At 36.7% G+C, this 20,678-nt stretch overlaps 1 protein-coding gene across 1 annotated transcript in view; it reads left to right on the forward strand.

Moving 5' to 3' along the window:
- GRB14 (growth factor receptor bound protein 14) overlaps positions 1 to 20,678 on the forward strand; it is a 67,771-nt gene that overhangs the window by 29,612 nt on the left and 17,481 nt on the right. Inside the window, exons 3-5 of the mRNA XM_085325900.1 lie at positions 7,343 to 7,499; positions 13,837 to 13,958; positions 15,810 to 15,884. Of these exons, the coding sequence (XP_085182026.1) occupies positions 7,343 to 7,499; positions 13,837 to 13,958; positions 15,810 to 15,884 (354 nt within the window). The remainder of the gene's footprint in view (positions 1 to 7,342; positions 7,500 to 13,836; positions 13,959 to 15,809; positions 15,885 to 20,678) is intronic.

The following is a 20,678-nucleotide window of genomic DNA, read 5'->3' on the forward strand; positions in this document are numbered from 1 at the left end:
TTAACCTTCCTTTTTATAATACAACATATTTACACATCTAAAGCAGTAGTCATATGAGGAAGTCTAAGTGCTTTACAAATCTTAATGAGTTCAATCTGTTATCCTGCTGTACAGAAACAGATTTCAATTCCCCTGCCCCGTTTTACGAAAGGAACCTGAGGGACTAAATGGACTTTCCCAAAGTCAGGTGGAAAACACATATTTTAAAGCTGTGAATCAGGCTTTTTTTTGGTCTACAGGTAATGTCATTTTTTTTTTTTTTTTTGTTACTTGATCCCCTTTTTAAAATTTTTTCAGGTTTCCATTGATGGAATAGTCTTATGGTGGATTAAGCAGGAGTTGGGAGGGAGCTGACTTTATGGACTATACAGCATAGACTACTGTATGCTAGTGCTACAGAAAATAAACAGGAATTGTTCTGTTTGATAATATGCCCATACTGTTATTGTGAATTTAAACATTTTATGAATACATTCTGAATTCTAACAGAATATTTGTTTTGTTTATCTAGAAAAATTCCTTGTGTTTTGAGGCAACAAATTCATGAATTGCTAAAGAAATCCAGCTTGTTGGTAGTCTTATATTTGAATAAAGGCTGGAAATGGATGTTAATTCTGCTCTTTGAAGCAAGATGAGACTTTTCTAGTCTCGGTTGTGGCAGGAAAAAGCCAATTTTCCTAGACTTTGTTCTTCCTTTCTGGTACTTTATTTTCATTGCAAGGTGGAGACATAATTGATTTTTATTGATTTTTACATCTTTTCATGCTTCTTGTGGGACCATAACTCAATCTATCAATAATAGAGAAGTATGTATAAAATTTGCACTTTTGGTTGCTTGAAAGAATGGTTCCCTCTTACTTCAGACAACTGCTTCATTCTTTCATATTTGCTGTCCTTTTAATCAGTGACTTGGGTCTGAGAGTATTTTATTTTTTAAAATTGATCTCCCAAATCTTTAATATATGTCTTCACAAAACATACAAGGTTCTTTACTTCTCCTAACAAACTTGATGGCTCTATTGAAAAAGATGACAGTTTCTTTTCAGAAAGATATCATTTCTAAAGTGGGCGATCTGCCCATCTTGGCTGGTCTTGATCATTTTTCTGTTTTGTACCTTGAGAAGAAATTGAAGCATTTTGATTAGATCTTGCATAGAAATCTGAGCTACAGAATCTTGCTGGCAATAGGATCTTAAAATTTCCCCAACCTGAGATTGATAGGGATATAGGCAGTCCATGTATGACAGAGATTTATAGTCACCATTTTGGATTTGGGTAGCTAAAATATGGATAGGTCTTAATGAATGCTGTGTTAGTTTTGTGCCTGCGTTTCAGTTCTCCATTCCTCACAGAAATATTTCTGTAACGAATTTCTGAAAGGTCCTATGAATTTAACTATTGCAGTGATGGAGAGATTAATTGCTTTACAGTGAATAGGTAGATTTTGTCATTGTGCACTATTTTTTTCTTTTTTTGACAGATTTAGTTTTCTGCAAACTGTGAGAATCCTTTCTGCCTCCCCTTTGGAGGAAATACTGGAAGCTGGCATTTTAGCTGTAGACCTGCATATCTAAAGGGAAATTTTTGCATTCATGTTTGATAATGAGGACAGTAGACTTTAGCCAAGACTTTTTTGTTAATCTTTTTTTTTATTAGTCTTAGATAATGTCCTTAAATATTTTTGTGAATGAAGGATTTCCCTGTTTCTCATGAAATGATCCTTAMAAACAAGATAGGTTACTGCTAGAAGTCATAAAACAGTTCAAAATGCTAGAAATTTCCAAGTGCTTTCATTGTAGTTCAAATACACTCCAAATTCCATTTCTCTCTGCTAGTATCAATAAGTAAAAAAACTTGGTCAGGCAGGGGACAAGGTTGGAAGTCAGAGAACAAACGCTCCAGGCAAACAGCCTGTTAGTTAACACTAAAGACAGAGGTTGGCACTGTATCAAGCAGGATCTCAGGGGAAGTAAGGTACCCTGGAGTGTAAGACTTTTTAAGCCCTGGTTTTGCATGCAATAACTGTGCATTTAACATAAATGTGACTGAAGTTGTAATATAAGTACAAAATGTGCAATGGTCATCTAAATGTCAGATCCTTTTGATGGATACAGGCACCTAAATATGGACTCTATGTGCTGAGTTTAGGCAAAGTAATTTTTTCTTTCTTTTGGTTGTACCTGACTTTTTTCACACTTCAGGACTTAGTTTGAAATTTGAAACTCTCCAGGGCAGGGTATGGTCTTTCCATATGTTTGTATAGTTTCTGCAGATTGGAGCTTCCAAAACAGATGGCTTGAAAATTCTGAAGAATCAGCCTTGGACACCCTCTTAAACGTCTGCGATAAGCATTATTTAATTATTGTAGTGGAGATGATGTTTGAGTATGGCAGGCTGGAGGGAGTATGGTCCTGCCTCCCACACTGATTACCTTATGCTTTCATATAGTTTTCTCCTTTTACAGAGCTTTGATATTTTTTTCTGATTTTTTAGTGTCATAGCTAATGCCTGCTTTACCTTTTCTGTCTTCAGTACTAGTTGTATTTGTCCATATTGATTTTACATTCTGAGTTAAAGTAATTAGTGAAATACAAACAATATACAAACAAATTTATTTTGAAATAAGATTTCTTAGCAAATTAATTTCTGGAGGCATAAGGAAGAATTTCACGTACTGATTTTTAAGATATTGAAAAATGGAAAGAGGATGTATAGGAAAGGTGTATCTTCTTACCTGGCCCCACTGGCAATGAAAATGCTTAATRCTTGTTGTGGTCAACTTGTGCTTTCCTCTCATAAGAAGATCCTAGAGYTGCTGATGTCTTATTTCCATTGGCCTAAAATGGAGGTTATTGAGATGTTTATTTTTTCTAGCCTTCGGAAGAACTAAAGTCTCTATATTTATAAACTAAGCTAGGAAAGAGGAAAATTTGAGCACTACTGAGGCAAGTTTATCTCACAATCTGCTAACAGGTATAGTCAAAGCAAATTACATAGTTTGCTTTAGGACAAAGCTTGAGAGTGTATGCTAATGAAAACAGTAATGACAGCTTGTTCTTAACTAGCAGCTCTTTTCTTGTGTGCTATTTCTGAGACAATTTTTCAAGAAAAAAATGGAAGTGGGTGAGGATGACTGGCCAGCATAAGGAATAGTGATAGCTGGGAAAAAAAAAAAGAGAGAGAGAGAGAGAGAGAGAGAGAGAGAGAGAGAAAGGGGGGGAGAGAAAAAAAAAAGTGTGGTCTGGTCACTCAGGCATTCTCATCCTTATCAGAAGCTTGTATAACTGCATCTTTAACATAATACTGCCACCCTTTAACTCTGCATCTGTTTTGGGGAGGAGTATTTATTGCCACACATTTCCAGGAAAAAAACAAGACTTTGCATTGATCCCTTTCATGCAATTCACTCCCCTTAGAACAAATACATTGCCAGCAAATCCTACCCGAGACTCTGCTTCAAACAGAAACCAGAAAATGCAGACTTTTAATTAAAAAAACTCTCAAAGGTCACTCTAACCTGATTAGATTTACACTATCACACTTAATTCATTAAACTAAAACTCTAGTAACTAAAGTTCAGAAAGGTCTATTAGGTGACTGCCTGTCTGCTGTCTCTTGCTGTATTTGGATCCCTTGTAAAGAACAGAAAAAGGGCACAGCATTTCTGTGTTTTATAAGGTAGCATGTGTCATAGCTGTGAGCTAGGGTAATCAGTTGTCCTAGCTTGTGCAGGATTTATTTCCTGATCCTGAGAAAGCCAAGTGAGGAAACTCACAGAGAATACAAACTCTGTTTTTTGTTTTGTTTTGTTTTGTTTTGTTTTAGCTGTACTAGTGTAGTCCAAGGCCACCTTCAAGGTTTCCCTCTCCCCAAGTTGAATGGCCGCAGGCAGCTCATTATCATGACTTGTGTTGCTGTCTACAGCATTTTAAAAAGTCTATTTCTATTTCTTCAGCAATAAGAGCCTAGTCATCTGCACTGCAACTCTTAACCCCTTTAAAAAGAATTTCTGTAAAAGTTCTTCCATCAGGGGCCTCAGCACGGGCTGTACGTGCTCTTGCTGTAAAACAAGCACAACACCTAACTTGATGAGTACCTGGAGAAAACTGTAGCTGCTAGTACATGCTGGCAATGTCCTTAGCCGGGGCACTGATGTGGGAAAGCTGGATTCTCATCCTGGCCCTATTGCAAGAATGTTGAAGAATACCAGAAAAATCACTGTACTTCTCTCTGCTTCTTTTCCCCTCTGTAATTTTCCTCTCTTTTCCAGCACTTTACACTGCACTTACTGGACAGGCAGATGAGGCTGTCCCCCTGCTTTAGTACTGCCCAGAATAGGACATACTTTAAGGTCATGGGGTGCTTTTCTGTCTGTTCAACTATATAACTCATTCACAATGCCAGTTGCCTCTTCTAATGTTACCTTTGAATCCTTGTAAATACTGCAGGAAYGTAAAAAATTAATGCTAGATTATTCTGAACTGCAGAACATAATTTTTGTGTGACTGAGGCAGGGGTTTGCTAAGTAAGTTGCTGTGTATGAAACAAGACCATACGGCAAGCAGACTGCTTTGCTACCAGTCTAACTTATTTAACAATGGGAATACTGCCAAAGRGGATAAATCTTATAAAAACCAACTGTAGCAGTCACCCATTGTTGTTTCACCAATATTGATCATTTAATTCACTATTGATGTGGTCTCCTTTCCTATTAAATGCAAGTACTTGGCTGTAGCATAGCATAGGCTTGTGGAGACTTTGGACAGCCTTTCTGCTAGACCTGCCCGCTTTACRTAGAAGGCTCTGTTTTGAGGGTGTTCATCTACAAACAGAGGGAGATTTTCACCACTCAGAAATCTGGTGTTAATGTTTGCTGATCCCTGGTAATGGGTGCTGTTGTGGCAAGGGTGGCTGAACCTCATGGGGAAACTTCTGAGCTCTCATTGTTTATGAGCTAATATGTTAAAGGAAATCAGCATGGATTTCATGCTGATTTAATATGCTGGTCCCAATACTGAAACTGCTGTATATATAGTTCCCTAGAGAAATGCAGTTTCTTGGAAAGGAGTGAAGCCATTAATGCTTTAATCTGCATGTGCTTAAAAATGGAATCTATTTCGCTTGCTGTAGTGTTAAGACAGCATGGGAGAGCTGGCCTGAGGTTTGGGTTTTTTGCCTTCTTGTGGGAGCTAAGCAGGCTGCAGGAGATGCAGTTGCAAATCCTTGCTGAGTACCAGCTTTGGCACAAAACAGCAAAGGAGCTGTCGTAACCCATTAGGACAACAATGCATTGTTGACTGTTTATCGGATGCCCAAAATGAGCATTAGTTCAGTACAATAGCAATTGAGGGCAGACTTAAAATAACGTGCTTGTTTGTCTTTAAAGTAGGAACTTATGTCTTGATAATTAATGAAGGGTTTATAGTGGTATGGAGGTTTGGTAAGTAAACTTCAGGTGAGTTGTGTWGTGTACACTGATGGATGTACATTCTAGCATAAACTGAATAAATGAAGAGGAGGATTTCTGGAATGAATTAAGAGCATCCTATCTGGAGGCCCTTTGTCATTAGGATGATAGTGCTTTGTTGGTAGGGTAATTTAACCTGTGTTAAGGTCCCTGCTACTGTCGCTAGACTATTACAAGCCAGTGCACTGCTTAGTGTTGCACATTGACACAGTACACTACAGGCACTGCACTGCATTAAGACTTTCAACAGTTTTGGTAGGGAAGCAAGATGGTGTGTTGCTCACTCTAGTGTTACTTCATGCTACTAGAAAAATGTAAATATTGCAGAGTAAGTCTTGTTCTTAGAAATCAATTAATGCATTCACTTCCCMATTTCAAAGATTTTTAACTGACTTTCACACAAAAATACCTGCTTGAAAATAGAAAATAAGAGTAAAAATGATGCTTTCTGGACTCCATCACTTGCTGTGTTTCTGAGTACCTAGAAGACTTTTATGACATGTTTAATGTCGCATCAAATCCTCTACACCTACTTCTTATGTTAGTTGCCTGTTTTTGTTCACAATAAAATTTCAAACATCTGTTTTATTTTAGGGACTACATCAATATTTCAATATACAGTATAACAGATAAGAGTTGATCCTAGTGCCAGGAGCCTCTGTATTTTTCACTGTTTTGTTTTTTGTCTGGCTTTTTTAAAATGAGAAAGAGGAAAAAGCGTAACAGAGAACTGAGTTTCTTGACTATTTTGAGGAATACGAAATTATTTTCTACTGTTACATCAGAAAAGCTTTTGCGCTGACTTTAATGAGATTAGTCACTGTGCAGAACTTAATGCAGATAGGGAAACAGTGAATTTCATCAATACCATCCAAGTCACCGAATGTCTTTGATCCTTCAGAAAACAAAATAAAACAAAAAATATCTAAATTGACATGTCTTCTTTCCAACAGTCTGTACACAGTGAAACTTTCTCAGCCTCTTAGTTAACATTGAAGCATAAACAGATTTAGCCCAAGGTTCACTTCTTCAAGAACTTAATGCATAGCCGTTTCTCAGAACTCTAAAATGTGTACTAATATTGAAAAATATGATTTTTTTAGTGCAATTTGAAAGTTAAGATGTCAAAGATGTAAGTCATGAAAGTTTATATTGCGTTCTTCCCCTCTGTCCTCCCTCCAACATCCTTAATAGAGTAAAGAAATTTGGAAAAACTACTGAGATAAAACATGACAAAAACTGTCTACTTTGTACCAAGTTCTTTGTGTATACATTTTATGCAACATTATATTTACTTTGCTGGTTCTACATATTATAGTAATTCTTTTCCATGTATGACATTCTGGTTCTGTGTATATATGTGTGTGTGTGCGTGTACATATATATGTATTTTTAACTCCTTGTCAAAATTTGAAGTAGCTCTGCAGAATCTCATTTCGTCTATGGAATTATGAGTATCTTGAATTTGATTGCTGTTCTCTGAACTACAGAAAATCTTTCCATTATTTTGCATTAATAAAGTTCTTGAATGTGGCTGTTAATCCTCTGTGGTTTTATCCTTAACTTATATAAGGATATGGAGTTTCACCATATTTATCTGCCTCTCCATTACAACTTCTTTTTAAAGTGGATGCCCAAATCTGTGTAGTGTCATGTGACAAAAGATGTCCAGCAGCCAAATTTAGAATGCATATGCTTTGCTCAGTTGTTCTGCACTCAATTATGTCTTTAGTATTGCATCTTTAGCTGTTTTTAGTATTGCATTTTATGCATACAAGTTCTTGTCTCAGTCATGAAATTGACAGAGGAACATATCTGGACTAACTGAACTGAAGATTACTGTTAAGATTATTTCAGCTTTTCTATTTATTGCAGGTAATTAAAGTGTATAGTGAAGATGATACTGGCAGAGCTTTGGAAGTACCAAGTGATATAACAGCCAGGGATGTATGTCAGCTGTTGATACTGAAGAACCACCATATTGATGACCACAGCTGGACTCTGTTTGAACAACTTAATCACATAGGTTTAGGTAAGACTCATGCCATAGAATGGTATGGCAATAAATAAGTTTCTGTTTTGTTTTTTTTTAATGTAGAATAGAAAGGCTTAGAAGTGAAGTCTAATCAAATTTTGACTTTTCCACAGTAGAGAGAGGAAAAAGTGGTGGSAGAGCTTGTTTGAAGGTTTTAATGTTTTGTGGCTTTTGTTGTTTTTGTTTTGAAAGCCTAGCCATAAAGTACATTCTGTCAGTGCTCACTCACTGCTTGATCTGCATATGTAAGAGTGATTTGGAAGATACCTGCCATTAAGGTTCTCACTGCAAATTCTTTCTGGCTCCTGGTTGCTTTTACCTTGGTATTTCTTCCTCTTTTGCCTGTATTTCATACTTATCTCTAGGAAGAGTTGGAATATTTTCAAATAAAGTCTTTGCTATTCCCAACACATCTGACATCTCAAGGACAGAAAGTGGTCATATAGTGCTATCCTATCTGGACAACAGGGCTGTGTTTTCAGAAACAACATAGGAGTTGGTTTTCAGTATTCTCCTTCAGTACCATTGGTTTGGCTAGATTTGTTGTGTTCTTTCTGTAACATCAATGTTTTCCTAGTATAGTAAAATCCTCTATTTCTATTACACAACATAAAAGTTCTAATTTGTGGCTTCAGATTACAACTATATTTTTGAATTCTGGTCTCTGTTCCTTTTTGTAATGTATAGACATAACTTTGCAGTATAAAAGCACATTAAGGCAAATAATAACTAAAGCATGTTAAATATAGGAGGAAAGAGGATATGTTTGCAGATACATAAAAAATGCAGAACACTGAAAAAACTACATTCAGAAAAGAATAGTTCAGGTGCCTACTCCCAGAATGTAGTATTTAACTATTACTCTAACTGGACAATCTCACTTCCTTTTACAGCACTGCTTTTCAGTATTCTACTTGATTTGTTTTTGTTTGGAGATTATATCAGAAAAATCTTCCAGAAGACAGATTAAAAAAGTATCTGTTTTTAATTTCTGATCACTCAACGTTTCCATGTTGTTCTTGTACTATGGCACTATACTAGAGGAGTTACCAAAGCTGATGCTTCTCCTTCTGCAGCATTCTTAGCTGCCAGTGCAGAAGTGTGTGGCTTGAGGAAAAGGAAGTTTTGGGGACCTTCCTGCATTCTGAAAGTATATAGAAAGCTCCTCCAATGCCTTCATTCTCAGAAGAAATAAGACTGATACATGGTTACTCCAGTACTGTGGATGCAAAAACAGAGTTGAAAGCTATTTTCATGCTACCTCTGTGTGTATTCATCTAGGGAATCTGGACTTGTGTATTTATGTAAAATAAGCTTGTCTGTGCAGCTCAAACTGTATTATGTTTAACAGCAGTATTTTAAAGATGAACTATAAAAGCTAAAATGGTTTGCTGCCCTTTTCTATTCCTTTATCCTATGAAGGCAGCCACAAACACTTAAAAAAAAAAAAAACTTGCTTTGTAACATTTCAGAGATATTTATAACCTTTTGCACTGAATGTATCAGTTGTAAGATGCTTCCAGCTCAGAGTAAGGTCAGAGTTAAGCGAGACCGTAGATGACTGACTGCTACAGGAGGTATAAAAATGGCTTCAGACAACACTACTATAGTAATAGTAGAAGTGTTTTCTGTATTTTATAGTGTGGCTAATGTTTAAATAGTGAAGTAATTACTGAAGAAAACGCTTTTGACAAACTATGCCTGAACAATTGCACTATTGTTTCTTCACACTATTGTTTATTTGCACAATATACATCCTGTCAAATACTGTGTGTCAATCTAAATGATTTCTTGGATTATTTCAGTATCAAATCATTAGTGAAGATGCTTTTTCATAAAATTCTAAAACTCTTGAAATTGGTTGTATGTTCTGTTAGTGTCATACAGTTAAAGAGTTTCTTCAATATATATGAACTGTAATGTTAAGAAGCACATCTGTTCCTTTTAGTAAAGAAACTACAACTTTGTTATTGTGTAGGCCTACTGTTTGGTTTTGTCTGTAGGGACATTTGAACTTGCTATATATCCTAGTTAGATTTGAACCAACAATCTCAAGACCTGAATTCTCCACACAGTCTTCTGATAGATGCTGCTTCCTTTTGGGTATAATTTTRGAGAAAGAAAAAATGCTCATTTTAAAAGTAAATGATTTCTTAAGATAATGAGGATTAGAAATTATCATTACTAGCCATGTAAAGAAGCAACTTGAAATAGTTTCTAATTTCTTTTTGTAACACTTAATAGTAATGGATTTATTGTTATGATACTGTTAGATCTTTTTTTGCGAAAGGTTTAACATACTGATCTTGATTTCCATTAAGTATATTCTTAAGTGCTGGATGAATAGCCTGAAAAAATACTTTTCAAATGACTTAGTTTTGAACTGTTTGCTATTTATTATTTTGTTGTGTGGTTTATCCATGGAAATCTGGCACTTTTTTTTCCTGTTCCCAAGTTAAATGAATGACTACTGAAAGAAGAAATACCCTGAGTGACTTCTGTGTCTCTGTAAATTCCAGTATGATAGTGATTAATAACTCATTCCTCAATTAGTGAACATTTTCTTTAATATCTAACAGCTGTCTGGATACTACTGAATTAGATATGATTGCATTTAGTGAGCTGAGCGGTGTTCTGCTTTTAATCAAGATGGACATTAATTACATTACTGGATTATGCCCTCATTACTGTGTAGGGTTATCTGCATGTGGAAGTTTAAAAACAAACCACCTCCCAACCCCACGTTTAATTCCTGTCAGAAATTTTCATAAGCCTGTATACCTCTTCGTGTCGAACCGCCTGGCAGCCATGAAACGGCGTGCCGTTCCCGCTGCGCGCGGCCGCCGGTGGCGCACGCCGAGCGCCGCAGCCGTTACCCGGCCGTTACGACCGTTTCCTGGGGGCCGTGGAGCCCCGCGCGCTCCCGCGCAGGCGCTCTGCGGGCGGGCGGGGGCGCTGTGGCTCCTCGCGGGCGGCTCCTCGCGGCAGGGGCCGGTTCGGCGGTCGCGGCCGAGCCGCGGCTGCGGCGGTGGCGCGGGCTGGGTTTCTACGTTGCTGAAGTCATTATCGTAGCGCTGTTAAACAGAATAGATTTCAGGGCTCTGTGCTTCCCGTACACGTCTTTTTGTCGTTTCAAAGAAATCCTTGGATGTTGAAGTGGGTTCCTCCACTTCATCTGCAGTTACTGAAGGCAGTTGCGGTGTGTCTAGGTTTGCTCGCCTGCCAGCCCTGCTCCCAGTTTCTTTGGGCTGGTGGTGTTGTGCCTGGGTGAGCTGGACGTAGAGCCGCACGCTGCCGCTGCACCGCCCCTGCACAAGTCAGATTGTGAGGAAAGGGCAGCCTTCCCTAGCTCTTTCACTTTTTCAGCAAAATACTTTATCTCCCTTCAGAATTCTCATTTTCTGCGGAGAGATTTTTGAATTGAGAGTAACCTGTTTTCCRTGTGCTTCTTCAGCTCAATAGACCTGCACAGGGAAATGCGCTCCGACGTGCCCCTCTGGGCTGGAAGKGTTCCCCTGGCCAGGCCCATTGCTGGGTCACATCTCTCGCTTGGCGTTCAGGTCCGGGTACCTCTGTGAAGCCTGTGGGAAGGCTTCTCGTCTGTGAAATGAGAAATCCCACCAAGCACCAGCTACACAATCTTACTGGACGGTGGGTTCCCTCCAACCCTCCTTTTTATTATTTTTTAATCCTTTCCCTGGGTGGCTAGAGGGGAGGCTATTTGAAATGTGTTTTGTTGTGTGCCCTAGTATATATTTTATATATACTAAGTGTGTGTATATATATATATATATATTTTTTTTTTGGACTGTGGCAGGTGCTCATCAGACTGAAGACAGCATCAATAATGGAAGGCTAGAGGGGAAGGCCAGAACTTCCGTCTCTTGCTGGAAGAAAAAACTGATCTAGCTAAAACAAAGGGGAAACTTTCTCATGGCAACAGTCAGTAATTCCACTGCAGAACTGTGTTTTGGAGTGCACTAACTCAGTGTTTCAGTTCCTGTGAGAAATAAGTCGAATCAAATGTAAAACGTTCTATAATGTGACACCTTAAAAAAAAAAGAAAAAAAGAAAAATCAGCATCCTTAGCCATCCATTAGGGTGATGCAATGTGTCTTATTTTTGTACCAAGAATTCTTGAGGAGATGGTATTTTCTTAAATGTCACAATGCCAACCATTCAGGAGTTTCAAATGTCATCCCAGAGGAGAGCTTTCTATTTGTAAAACTGGATGGAAAAAAAATGCTGCTTTTGAGTAGGTACTTCAGTTCTTTAGTGTCTCTTTTCCCCCACAATTGAAGAATATCTTTTGGAGAAGAATTGCCTGCCCAAGCTTTACAGATATTTTTGAGGGTTTTTTGATTTTTTTTTAAATTCCTTTATGCTTTTATTTGCTTCATTTGATCTAGTTACAAAATGTAAGTTTTGTGTAAAATCCGTAATGTCTGTCTTTATGGACTCAGGAGTGAATTAAACTCGATGAGAGTTTAACGTTTCCCTCCTTGATTATGGACATAGGAGTACTTTGTCTTCTGTGAGCCATAAGCATGGTATTTTCATGCTGTGGTGGATTTACATGCTTGAAAGCATGTTGTCTCTAGGGTTGCTGGCAGGAAACTTCCTGAAGAACAATTTTATAGGTTTGTAGCTAGAATCAGACTGGACAGTATGGAAGCATGAAGTGGTGACTGATGAAAGAGTTAGCAAACAAAGATCAATAAAAGCAGGCTGCAATTCTAGAGAGCCTTTAATTATTTCAACTTTGAGGTTTGATTTTTACTTTGAAGGTTGGGCCTGCAGCTCTTCTAAGGGTTGAAAGTTAGGCTCTCTGCTTTGCCAAGGATTAAAAAAATCTTACATTCATGTTAATTTAATAGTATGCTTAATTTAAGTTGAAAAAAACCCCTAGTTTAAGTTGTATACATTACACTACTTTTTATATGTTATAATATTTTTAAAAGTTCCTAGCATCAGGCAGTTATATGAGAACATTAGTGTTCATTTCAAGTATAGAACCGTAGGATAATGCAGTAGAATCGAAAAATGTGATCAGAAAATTGCRTGAGTTGCATGGTTTTATAATGTATTTTTAATTGCCTTTTTCATTTAAAAGCATGATCAGAATTGGATGGTAAAACCCCGTAATTGGCAGGGAGACCTACTSTTAGTCTATAATGCATTTGTTGGAGTGTTATTTAAATTTGAAAGTACTGATGATCTTTTAAACATAGCCTACRATTTTATTAAACTCCATATTGTTCTTGTTAGTTCAAGTCCATAAGAAAGTACAAGTGGCCACCAAGGTTGTATACTTACTTGGAAGCATGTTTTTCTTTTTACATGATATGATGATTTCAAAAACTTGTGAGGTTTATCTAGAAGAAAAAAAATGTATAAATAGTATTGTATAAAAGTTATCCTCAGTCTTCCAGGATTTGTGCTTAGCTACTTGCACTATGAATAGTCTCACTTAAATCAATGGTATTACTTAGAGTGTGCAACACTTGAGCATGCATAGCATCTGCAGGGAAGTTCCTAAATTCTGTATCTTCCCTATAAATGCACTTAATTTATATCTTTCAAGAAACTGAGCTGCAAAAGGAGTCTAAAGCAGTGAGAATGTTGATTCTGAACTTGGGTGCTAGAGTACAAATACCTGAATACTTTCTTTTCTTCCCCTTTCTCCTTTGCAAAAGCAAGCTATACATTAGGACTGACTTTGCAGGAGTTTTTTTTTTATTTTATTTTATTTTTTGGAGCTTGCTTTTACAGTTCCTTTTGCATATACAGTGGTTTAACTACTAAAATTCTCAGTTTCCCTGATACGTGCAAAAGYATTACCACTCTGAAGAGCCCTACCTTCATTTGCTGTTTTAGAGATGCTTCAGAACATAGCAGGGACTTGGGGAAAGGAAGACAAYGTAATGCTTTCTTATATTGGGACAACTCATGTTTTATGAATGATGCATTAGAAAAAGGAGAGTCAGACAGACATTCCTCACATCCCAGACAGGCTGTATGCAGGTGAATTGTTGGAGTAGTCTACTTYCTGCTGCTCTTTGCATCACTTGGTTGGGACTGCCTGGGTTTTGTCTCATGGTGCATATGGTCATATAGTAGAGTAAAGCCTCTGGGTGCTCCTATAAGAAAGTATGTGTAGTACCTCAGAAGTTGAGCTCCACTGAAGTGGAACACTAATTTAACATAACAGGAGCCATATTCAGCTTGCTTGTCTCATGTTTTGCAAATACACATTATTTTAATTATCTGATCCCTGTGCTTTCACATTTTGCTGTTAATAACTTGAGTGCAGGTTATGTGTCATCTTTTACAGGAAGAGCTATAGAGGACCATGAATTAGTGATGGAAGTCCAATCAAACTGGGGAATGGAAGAGGAAAACAGACTGTATTTTAGAAAATACTATGCCAAATATGAATTTTTTAAGAATCCAGTGGTAAGTCATAACACCATCTCTGTGAAGTGATGCAATTACCCCAGTACAAAGTGAAATAGCCCTCATGCAGATAGGCAGCGTGTAAAGCTGGTAGGGTAATATGAGTCAGAACGAATAACTGGGAGGGGTTATAAGAATATATTGTAGTGTGTATAGCTTTTGGTAGCTCTGATTTCTAAATATCCACRTTCATACGTTTTTGGGAAGGGGCAGAGGTGGATTTAACTCAAAATTTGTGTACAGACTTATAAGATTTTTGAAAATGAGAAGTTCTTGAACATTTTGAAATGAGAAAATTTTGAAGGTTTGACTGCTCTAAATAAGATTTCCAAAAACCAACAACAAAATACAAAATGAAGCAGTGTGGRGAGGGGCATTAATCTTAAAGATGACTTTATTAAGTGAAAAACGAATGTTATGGCCCAGCTGTACCCAACAGCAGCTTCTCACAGCTGCTGCTAAATGACAGCTGACACAAAAGGCCATGAGCAGCCATAACCTACTAGGAACAARCAAAAGTGAAGTCAAAGTTAGTGTGTATAAGTAGTGGAAAGTGYAGAGACAACTCCTGGATGTTACCAAAGGTTAATGCTACCGATTCAGATCTTTGCTGGTGGCAAAGGCCATAGAAGAAGTACTGGCTCAGCAGGAGAAATTCACCATCTGGTTACTCAAATACACTGTGTATTTGGATCACTCCTAACATGATCTCTTACGATGCCATCCAGCTTCTGATGTCAGAGAGAGAAATAGCAGAAATGTCTGAGGGCTTGAAAGGTGAGAAGTGGAAGGGAACTCCGCTTATCTGTGAAAAGGACAGAAAGGTAGCTGTTAAGGCATTAAGAGACCTAGGAGATCTGAGCTTTTTCCTTGCTTCCATATGTGTTTCTCTGGACAGATTATGTTGATTTCGCTGTATATTGCTTGACCAGCGGGTGGAAGCAGCTGGGGGCTTTGGTAGACACGCAGCTGTGAATAGCATCAACTGTTGTGGCTAATCAGAGTCCTTATTATTCCTGTTGAGTTACTCTTTTGGGAACTTAGAAAAGGTGTAATTAGAAAGCTTTGTCAGAAAAGGTGAATATTAATCACTCCTACTAGTAGTTCAGCATTACTAGCAGAGAAAGTCAGTGGGTATTAGAAGGTCAAATGAATATTTAGCTTGGAAATTCTCCAAGCCTTGAGAAAACTTTATTAGTAATGGTCACACTCTTTGCTGATTCATGTCTGTGTAGCTACACTGAGTTCACCAGCTGCAGACCTGTCCCATAAATTACCCTTTGAGYTTTCCTTAACAGTGAAATTGGCACTTTAAATGTGCATTTTTTAGCCACATCATGTTGACATTGTCACATTTTGGTGGTTAATTCATACTCATGTTATACCAAATTGGAAGAAAACTGAGAGGAATTTTTCTCTATTAGTGGAAGGTATAAAATACTTTACTGAGATTCTAGTGTATTAAAAACAATAGAAAACGTTATATTTTTCAATGTATTGGTGTATATCCTCCCTACTTGGTAGCATACTCAAGCCCTAGGCAAGTCTTATATGTCAACAGTAATAGAAATTACTACTAGAAAAACAACACTAAGGGCCAGGTACTGTGATTTGACTTGCACTGCAGCATGAAATTGCTTCCAGAGTCCATTGATGTTTTTTCAAAATTCTAAGGTTTTCAGCAGATAATATATAGGATGTCACAAATTTAAGAAGAGAAAGATAAACTAGAATTATTGTATCAGAGAAGCAGCAATTTCTTACACAACATTGAGAATTTTATGTCCAAAAGAGATACAAAGTTTTATATTTATTTTTACAGAACTTTGATACAAGTTATTGTCTTTACAGGGCTTTTTTCCAGATCATATGATGTCTTTTTCAGATGAGACCAATGCAGCTATAAGCCACTCTGGGATACTACAGGTGTGTGTGTAATCTTTACACGAAGATAAGCCAGTATAGCTCAGAACTTCTAAATACCTATATTGTGTAAATCTAGCTTACTCTCAAATCCGTCATTAGTTTTTGAATGACTCAAAACATGGCTAGTAACTTTTTCCTCATGAAATGTGAAGTGATGTCTCCCTTCCAGAAAGTTACTGTATGACCACAATTAGAAAAGTGCATATTCACTCGGGATCCAGGAGTACAGAAAAAGCCAAAATGCAGTAAACATTACTAATGCCTTTGTTAGGTATTTCACGTGAATACCTAACATATGAAATACCTAACAAAGGCATTAGTAATGTCTTAGTAATGAATAGTAATGAATACCTAAGGAATGTGTTTCCTTAAAATATGAAGTGTGTATTATCAGCACGTACTTAACAGCAGGCCTTGGTAGAATATTGAGGAACCCGTAAGTGATACAAATCGATATAAAAAAGAGTTAAATAGTTAAACTTAATGAGTAGAAAATTTAGACTGACTAGTGTGATTTGTTAGCTTGAAGGCTGCTGTAGCCTTCCAAAATAAGTGGTAGGTCATTCGGTGTTAGTCATCTTTTAAGTGGACAGAAGATTCTAATTTACAGTTGGAATAATTTTACAGAATGACCATATCAGGGATCATCATCTTACTTCTCAAAGAGGGGAAAAATGAGTAATAAAGGTGGAAATGTACACATCACTCTTGTTTGCTTGTCATTGGAAAACTTAATTAATAGAAGAACTTTCACTGGTCTTAAGACAGCAACCTAATGTGTGAATTCTGAGCATAAAGAATGTTTGTAAAGGCAATATAATAAGACTTTTATGGTAGAACTAAAAGAAATATAGAAATTTCAAAATATTTTTTTCCATTTATAGAATATATTCTACCTTAGTATCTACCAGGAGATGAAAAACATTGAAGAAATAACTTTGAAAGCAGTTTTCTGCATCAAACACTTCTATCCTAGGAAGAAGGGGATGCTGAAGTCAGGAGGTTTAGTTGCCTCAAATATGGCAAAAATGTTCCAAATTAAATTTAATTGACACATACTAGATTCCATAGATCATTTTTACAAACCTAAATAAAAATGTTATAACTTAAAAGATGCCACGCATCTCTATTAGGTAGCAAAAGTGAACTAATTTTAATTAGATTATGCAGCTTAATTTAGGCATTTAATTTTGAAAACATTGTTTCTTATGTTAATAGAATTTAGTATTTTTTTCTCTCAAAAGTAGTCTGGTAGTTTGTAAAAGATAATAAAGACTTCTGCAGTAAAACTGTTTGCTGTGCACCTGTGCACAAAAGCTATTCTCCATGTACTGCTTGAAGCTACTTAAGCCCTTGAAATAGAACATATGTGATACGGAGAATATGTGCAGAGAATATGTATGAGTAAGATTGAGAATTGTTCTAAATATATATAGTTGCACCCAATTTCAATAGCTTGAAAAATTTGTTACAGACTTGGTCTGTTGCTGTTTTCTCTTTTATTGCYTGTTTAACTGTATTTGATCTAATAAGACTTACTAAACGCGAAGTACAGAATGCCCTCGTGGCTTGTGCAGCTGTCACGCGTGTTTCAGCAGAAGCTGTTCAGTAGATTGTTTACAGTGTGTCACTATTTGCTTGGAAACTTTCATTAAGACAAGTTAATGGCTTGAGTTATTATTTGTGATACGCTTGGTCAAGTATCAAGAGAGACATTAATTTTAAAAACTTGATGCTCACAGGTGATTAAAAAATCACTTCTGATACTTTTACAGCTTTATGTGGATTGAGCTGTAAGGAAGAAAAATGTTTTTCAAGTATGTTTTTCTTGACTTTCCTTGAAAGAGAGAGAATGAGTGTTTCAGCTGATGTCTTTAAATCAGATCATCAAAACTGCCCCCCCCCCAAAATTTTTTTTTTTTACCTGTCCCCCATCTATTTAGCAAGTGTTAAGTAAAATCACTTTCCGAAGTATGCCAAATCTCTATTTATACCAAAGAGAGAGAAGGTTCAATCTCTGCCGTGAAGATCTTTAATGTAAAAAAGAAATATGTCACTATATGGATTGGGATATGGCTCTTCTGAGGGACAATTCTGTATGCATCCATACAGAGGTAGTCAGTACAGGTCACCGTAACTTTTTTTTCATTTCCAAATTGAATATGTTAAGATATGTTAAAAATTAATGTAGTAAGTAGATTTTAATCTCCTGTAGTAAAGAAATATTATTTTCAGTTTTATATTTTTTTCTTTTAGAATTAGTAACTCTCATAGGTGGGCCACAAATTATATCACTCAGTTTAATTAGATGTGAAACTGTTGTTGCAACTGTAATTTAAGATAAGAGTTGTCACTTGTCTAAAACATGGTCTGTTTATTGGAACAACACTTGCTTTGGATGAATTTATGTACACACCAGATCTATTGGTGTTCTCATTCATAACAGTATTCCCAATGAATAGACTGCACTAGATAGAAGGCATGAAGGCTCAAATCTGTCAGCCCTGAGTTAGCATGTTAAATTCTAGCCTCCCTGAAGTCAATGGATTTCTTTTTAACAGGTCAAAATTTTAGCCTCTTTTTTTTGGTCTATGTGTAGCATTACTCTAATTTGCAACTCTTTTTCTTTTTAACTTCTAGTTGTATTTGTACCAGATTTTTTTGTACCAGATGTACCATTTTTTTCACTATGCAGAATATAGGCCACTGTTTTAAGTTTTACAATCACATACCTTCAAAATAATTGCCCAAATAATTTTGACTTGTATACTTTTTCTGGTTTTATTTAGCAGTAGTCCTATTTCTCCCTCCATTTCTCCTGTCCTCACTGTTCAATAGATGTGATTGATATGCAGGTTCTGTAGGCAGACCTGAAGTTCAGATACAAGTATTATTTTGACCAGTTTAGCTGCTTCTTTCTAATAGCTAAGTATAATGTGAATACTTTAAAAAAACTATTGTAGATAGCACATATTCAAACCATCTTCCAGAGCAGTGAAAAAACCTTTCGCCTGACACAAAATATATTAGAGAGAGGAGCATCCATCTTTCCTAGATAAATATAAAAACCAAACTTTATATATGCCAAAATTAAGTAAAGACAGAGTAGGATTAAAAAGACAAACCCTATGGATTTTAGGAAAGGTAGAATTATTGATACAGCCTTCCTCTTCTGCTCCCTCCTCTTATTTCCTTCCCTACTCCCTTCCCCACAACACTCTCCGTTTTTCCTATTCTCTACCTTCAGAGATTTAAGATACCAGCTTCCTTCTCCTTAACCTCTGTGCCACAGCAAAACCCTTTTCCTCACCTGGTTTGTTATCTAACTCARTTCCAGTTCCTATTCCCTGTTTGTTCTTGCTGAAATTTCTATGCACTGAATTCCAGTCTCATACCAATGTCCCAGACGTGTCCTATCTGGTCCTGTTCTCTTTCCTCGTCTCCCCCACTGGATTTTTCTGGCCTTTCTCCCAGGCATATTCACTCAAATGAACTGGTGTGGAGAAAGACTAAAAATCAGTATCAGTTCCTGACTGGAATCACTTACTGCCACAAAAATTCAGTCGCTGTTTCAGAAGAAAATCCTGCTCATGCCTAGTAGCGTTGTGATGGATCATGGCTTAATATCAATAACCTATCTGAAGAAATTAGCCATCAAGTTCAAACTTGATTCATGGAGYCTTAAGAAAATAACAGCTGCTCTGACTTAACTCTCCAGAACAGAACGGCTCTGCCCAAGAAGCATCCACCTTGGAAAATGTTATTCTCTCCCCTAGTGCAGCCATTGTTTCAGTTCAAATAAATGTTGAAGGTACAGGCAAGTAAGTTGTATATTTGAGAGTGCAACTTTCAGTCTTTATGTTCCATTCAGGAACACCTAGTATTTCTGCTTGTTTTACTATTATATTAATCCTRGACAGTGGAATGTTCTTCCTGTTCAGTTGGAGTTTTGCTTATTGTTGCTTTTTTATTGTTTTTTCTCGCTCACTTTATTTTGTTTATAGTTTAAGCTAGTTTGAAGTTGGTTTGGTTTACAGCTATTGAAATCATAATATTGGTACTGTCATATATTAGTGTCTGAAGCACATGGTGACATTTGACACCACTCTACATATGTAGAGTGCATTTCACTGCACTGCACTGTACAAGCTTATTTCTACACATTGTGTGACTGGTAACCCCTGTTTACAGCCTACTATCTTTTAACTCTTTCCTTTTTTTCTACCCATATCAAGGGCTTTTCCTATTTTTGTCCTACTTTAATTAACTTTTCCCTGTACAAACTTGGAAATAAACTTATAATAAACTTCAGTCTTGCATATGTTTCTATTAACAACAACAAAAAAWTTCTAAGAAGTTCTCTTTTCTACCATCTTTAATGGCAAGTTTTATTAAAGAAATTTGTTTTTTCACTCCGAAATATTTCTCATGCTTATTTTGCTGTGACAGTTAATGGTTTTGACTACAGCTTGTTCATGTTTTATTTTCTCACATAGTTCTTAGCTGTGTTAGAGAAAAGAGGTAGATCTGGGATTACCTTTTTCCTAGTATTATTTCAACTTTATTTAATTGATACCTTGGGTACAGCACTGATTGTTGAAGCTGAGCTTTGTATTGCTCATCCAGTTTGGCCTCTGAGTAAGAAATGTGTTTTTCATGAGTGCCCTTTCTGTTGGAAGCTCTCATGGCAGGAATACAAGACAAGATACTTGCGCAGGTTAGGAGCCAGCATTTCATTTCATCTTCAGCAGAGCCCAAAGAGATACTCTTTTTCTTTTACATATATTGACTCTC

Source organism: Rhea americana, unplaced genomic scaffold (genome assembly GCF_003343005.1).
Source record: "Rhea americana isolate MKP2758 unplaced genomic scaffold, rheAme1 scaffold_124, whole genome shotgun sequence".
NCBI classification, from domain to species: Eukaryota; Metazoa; Chordata; class Aves; order Rheiformes; family Rheidae; genus Rhea; species Rhea americana.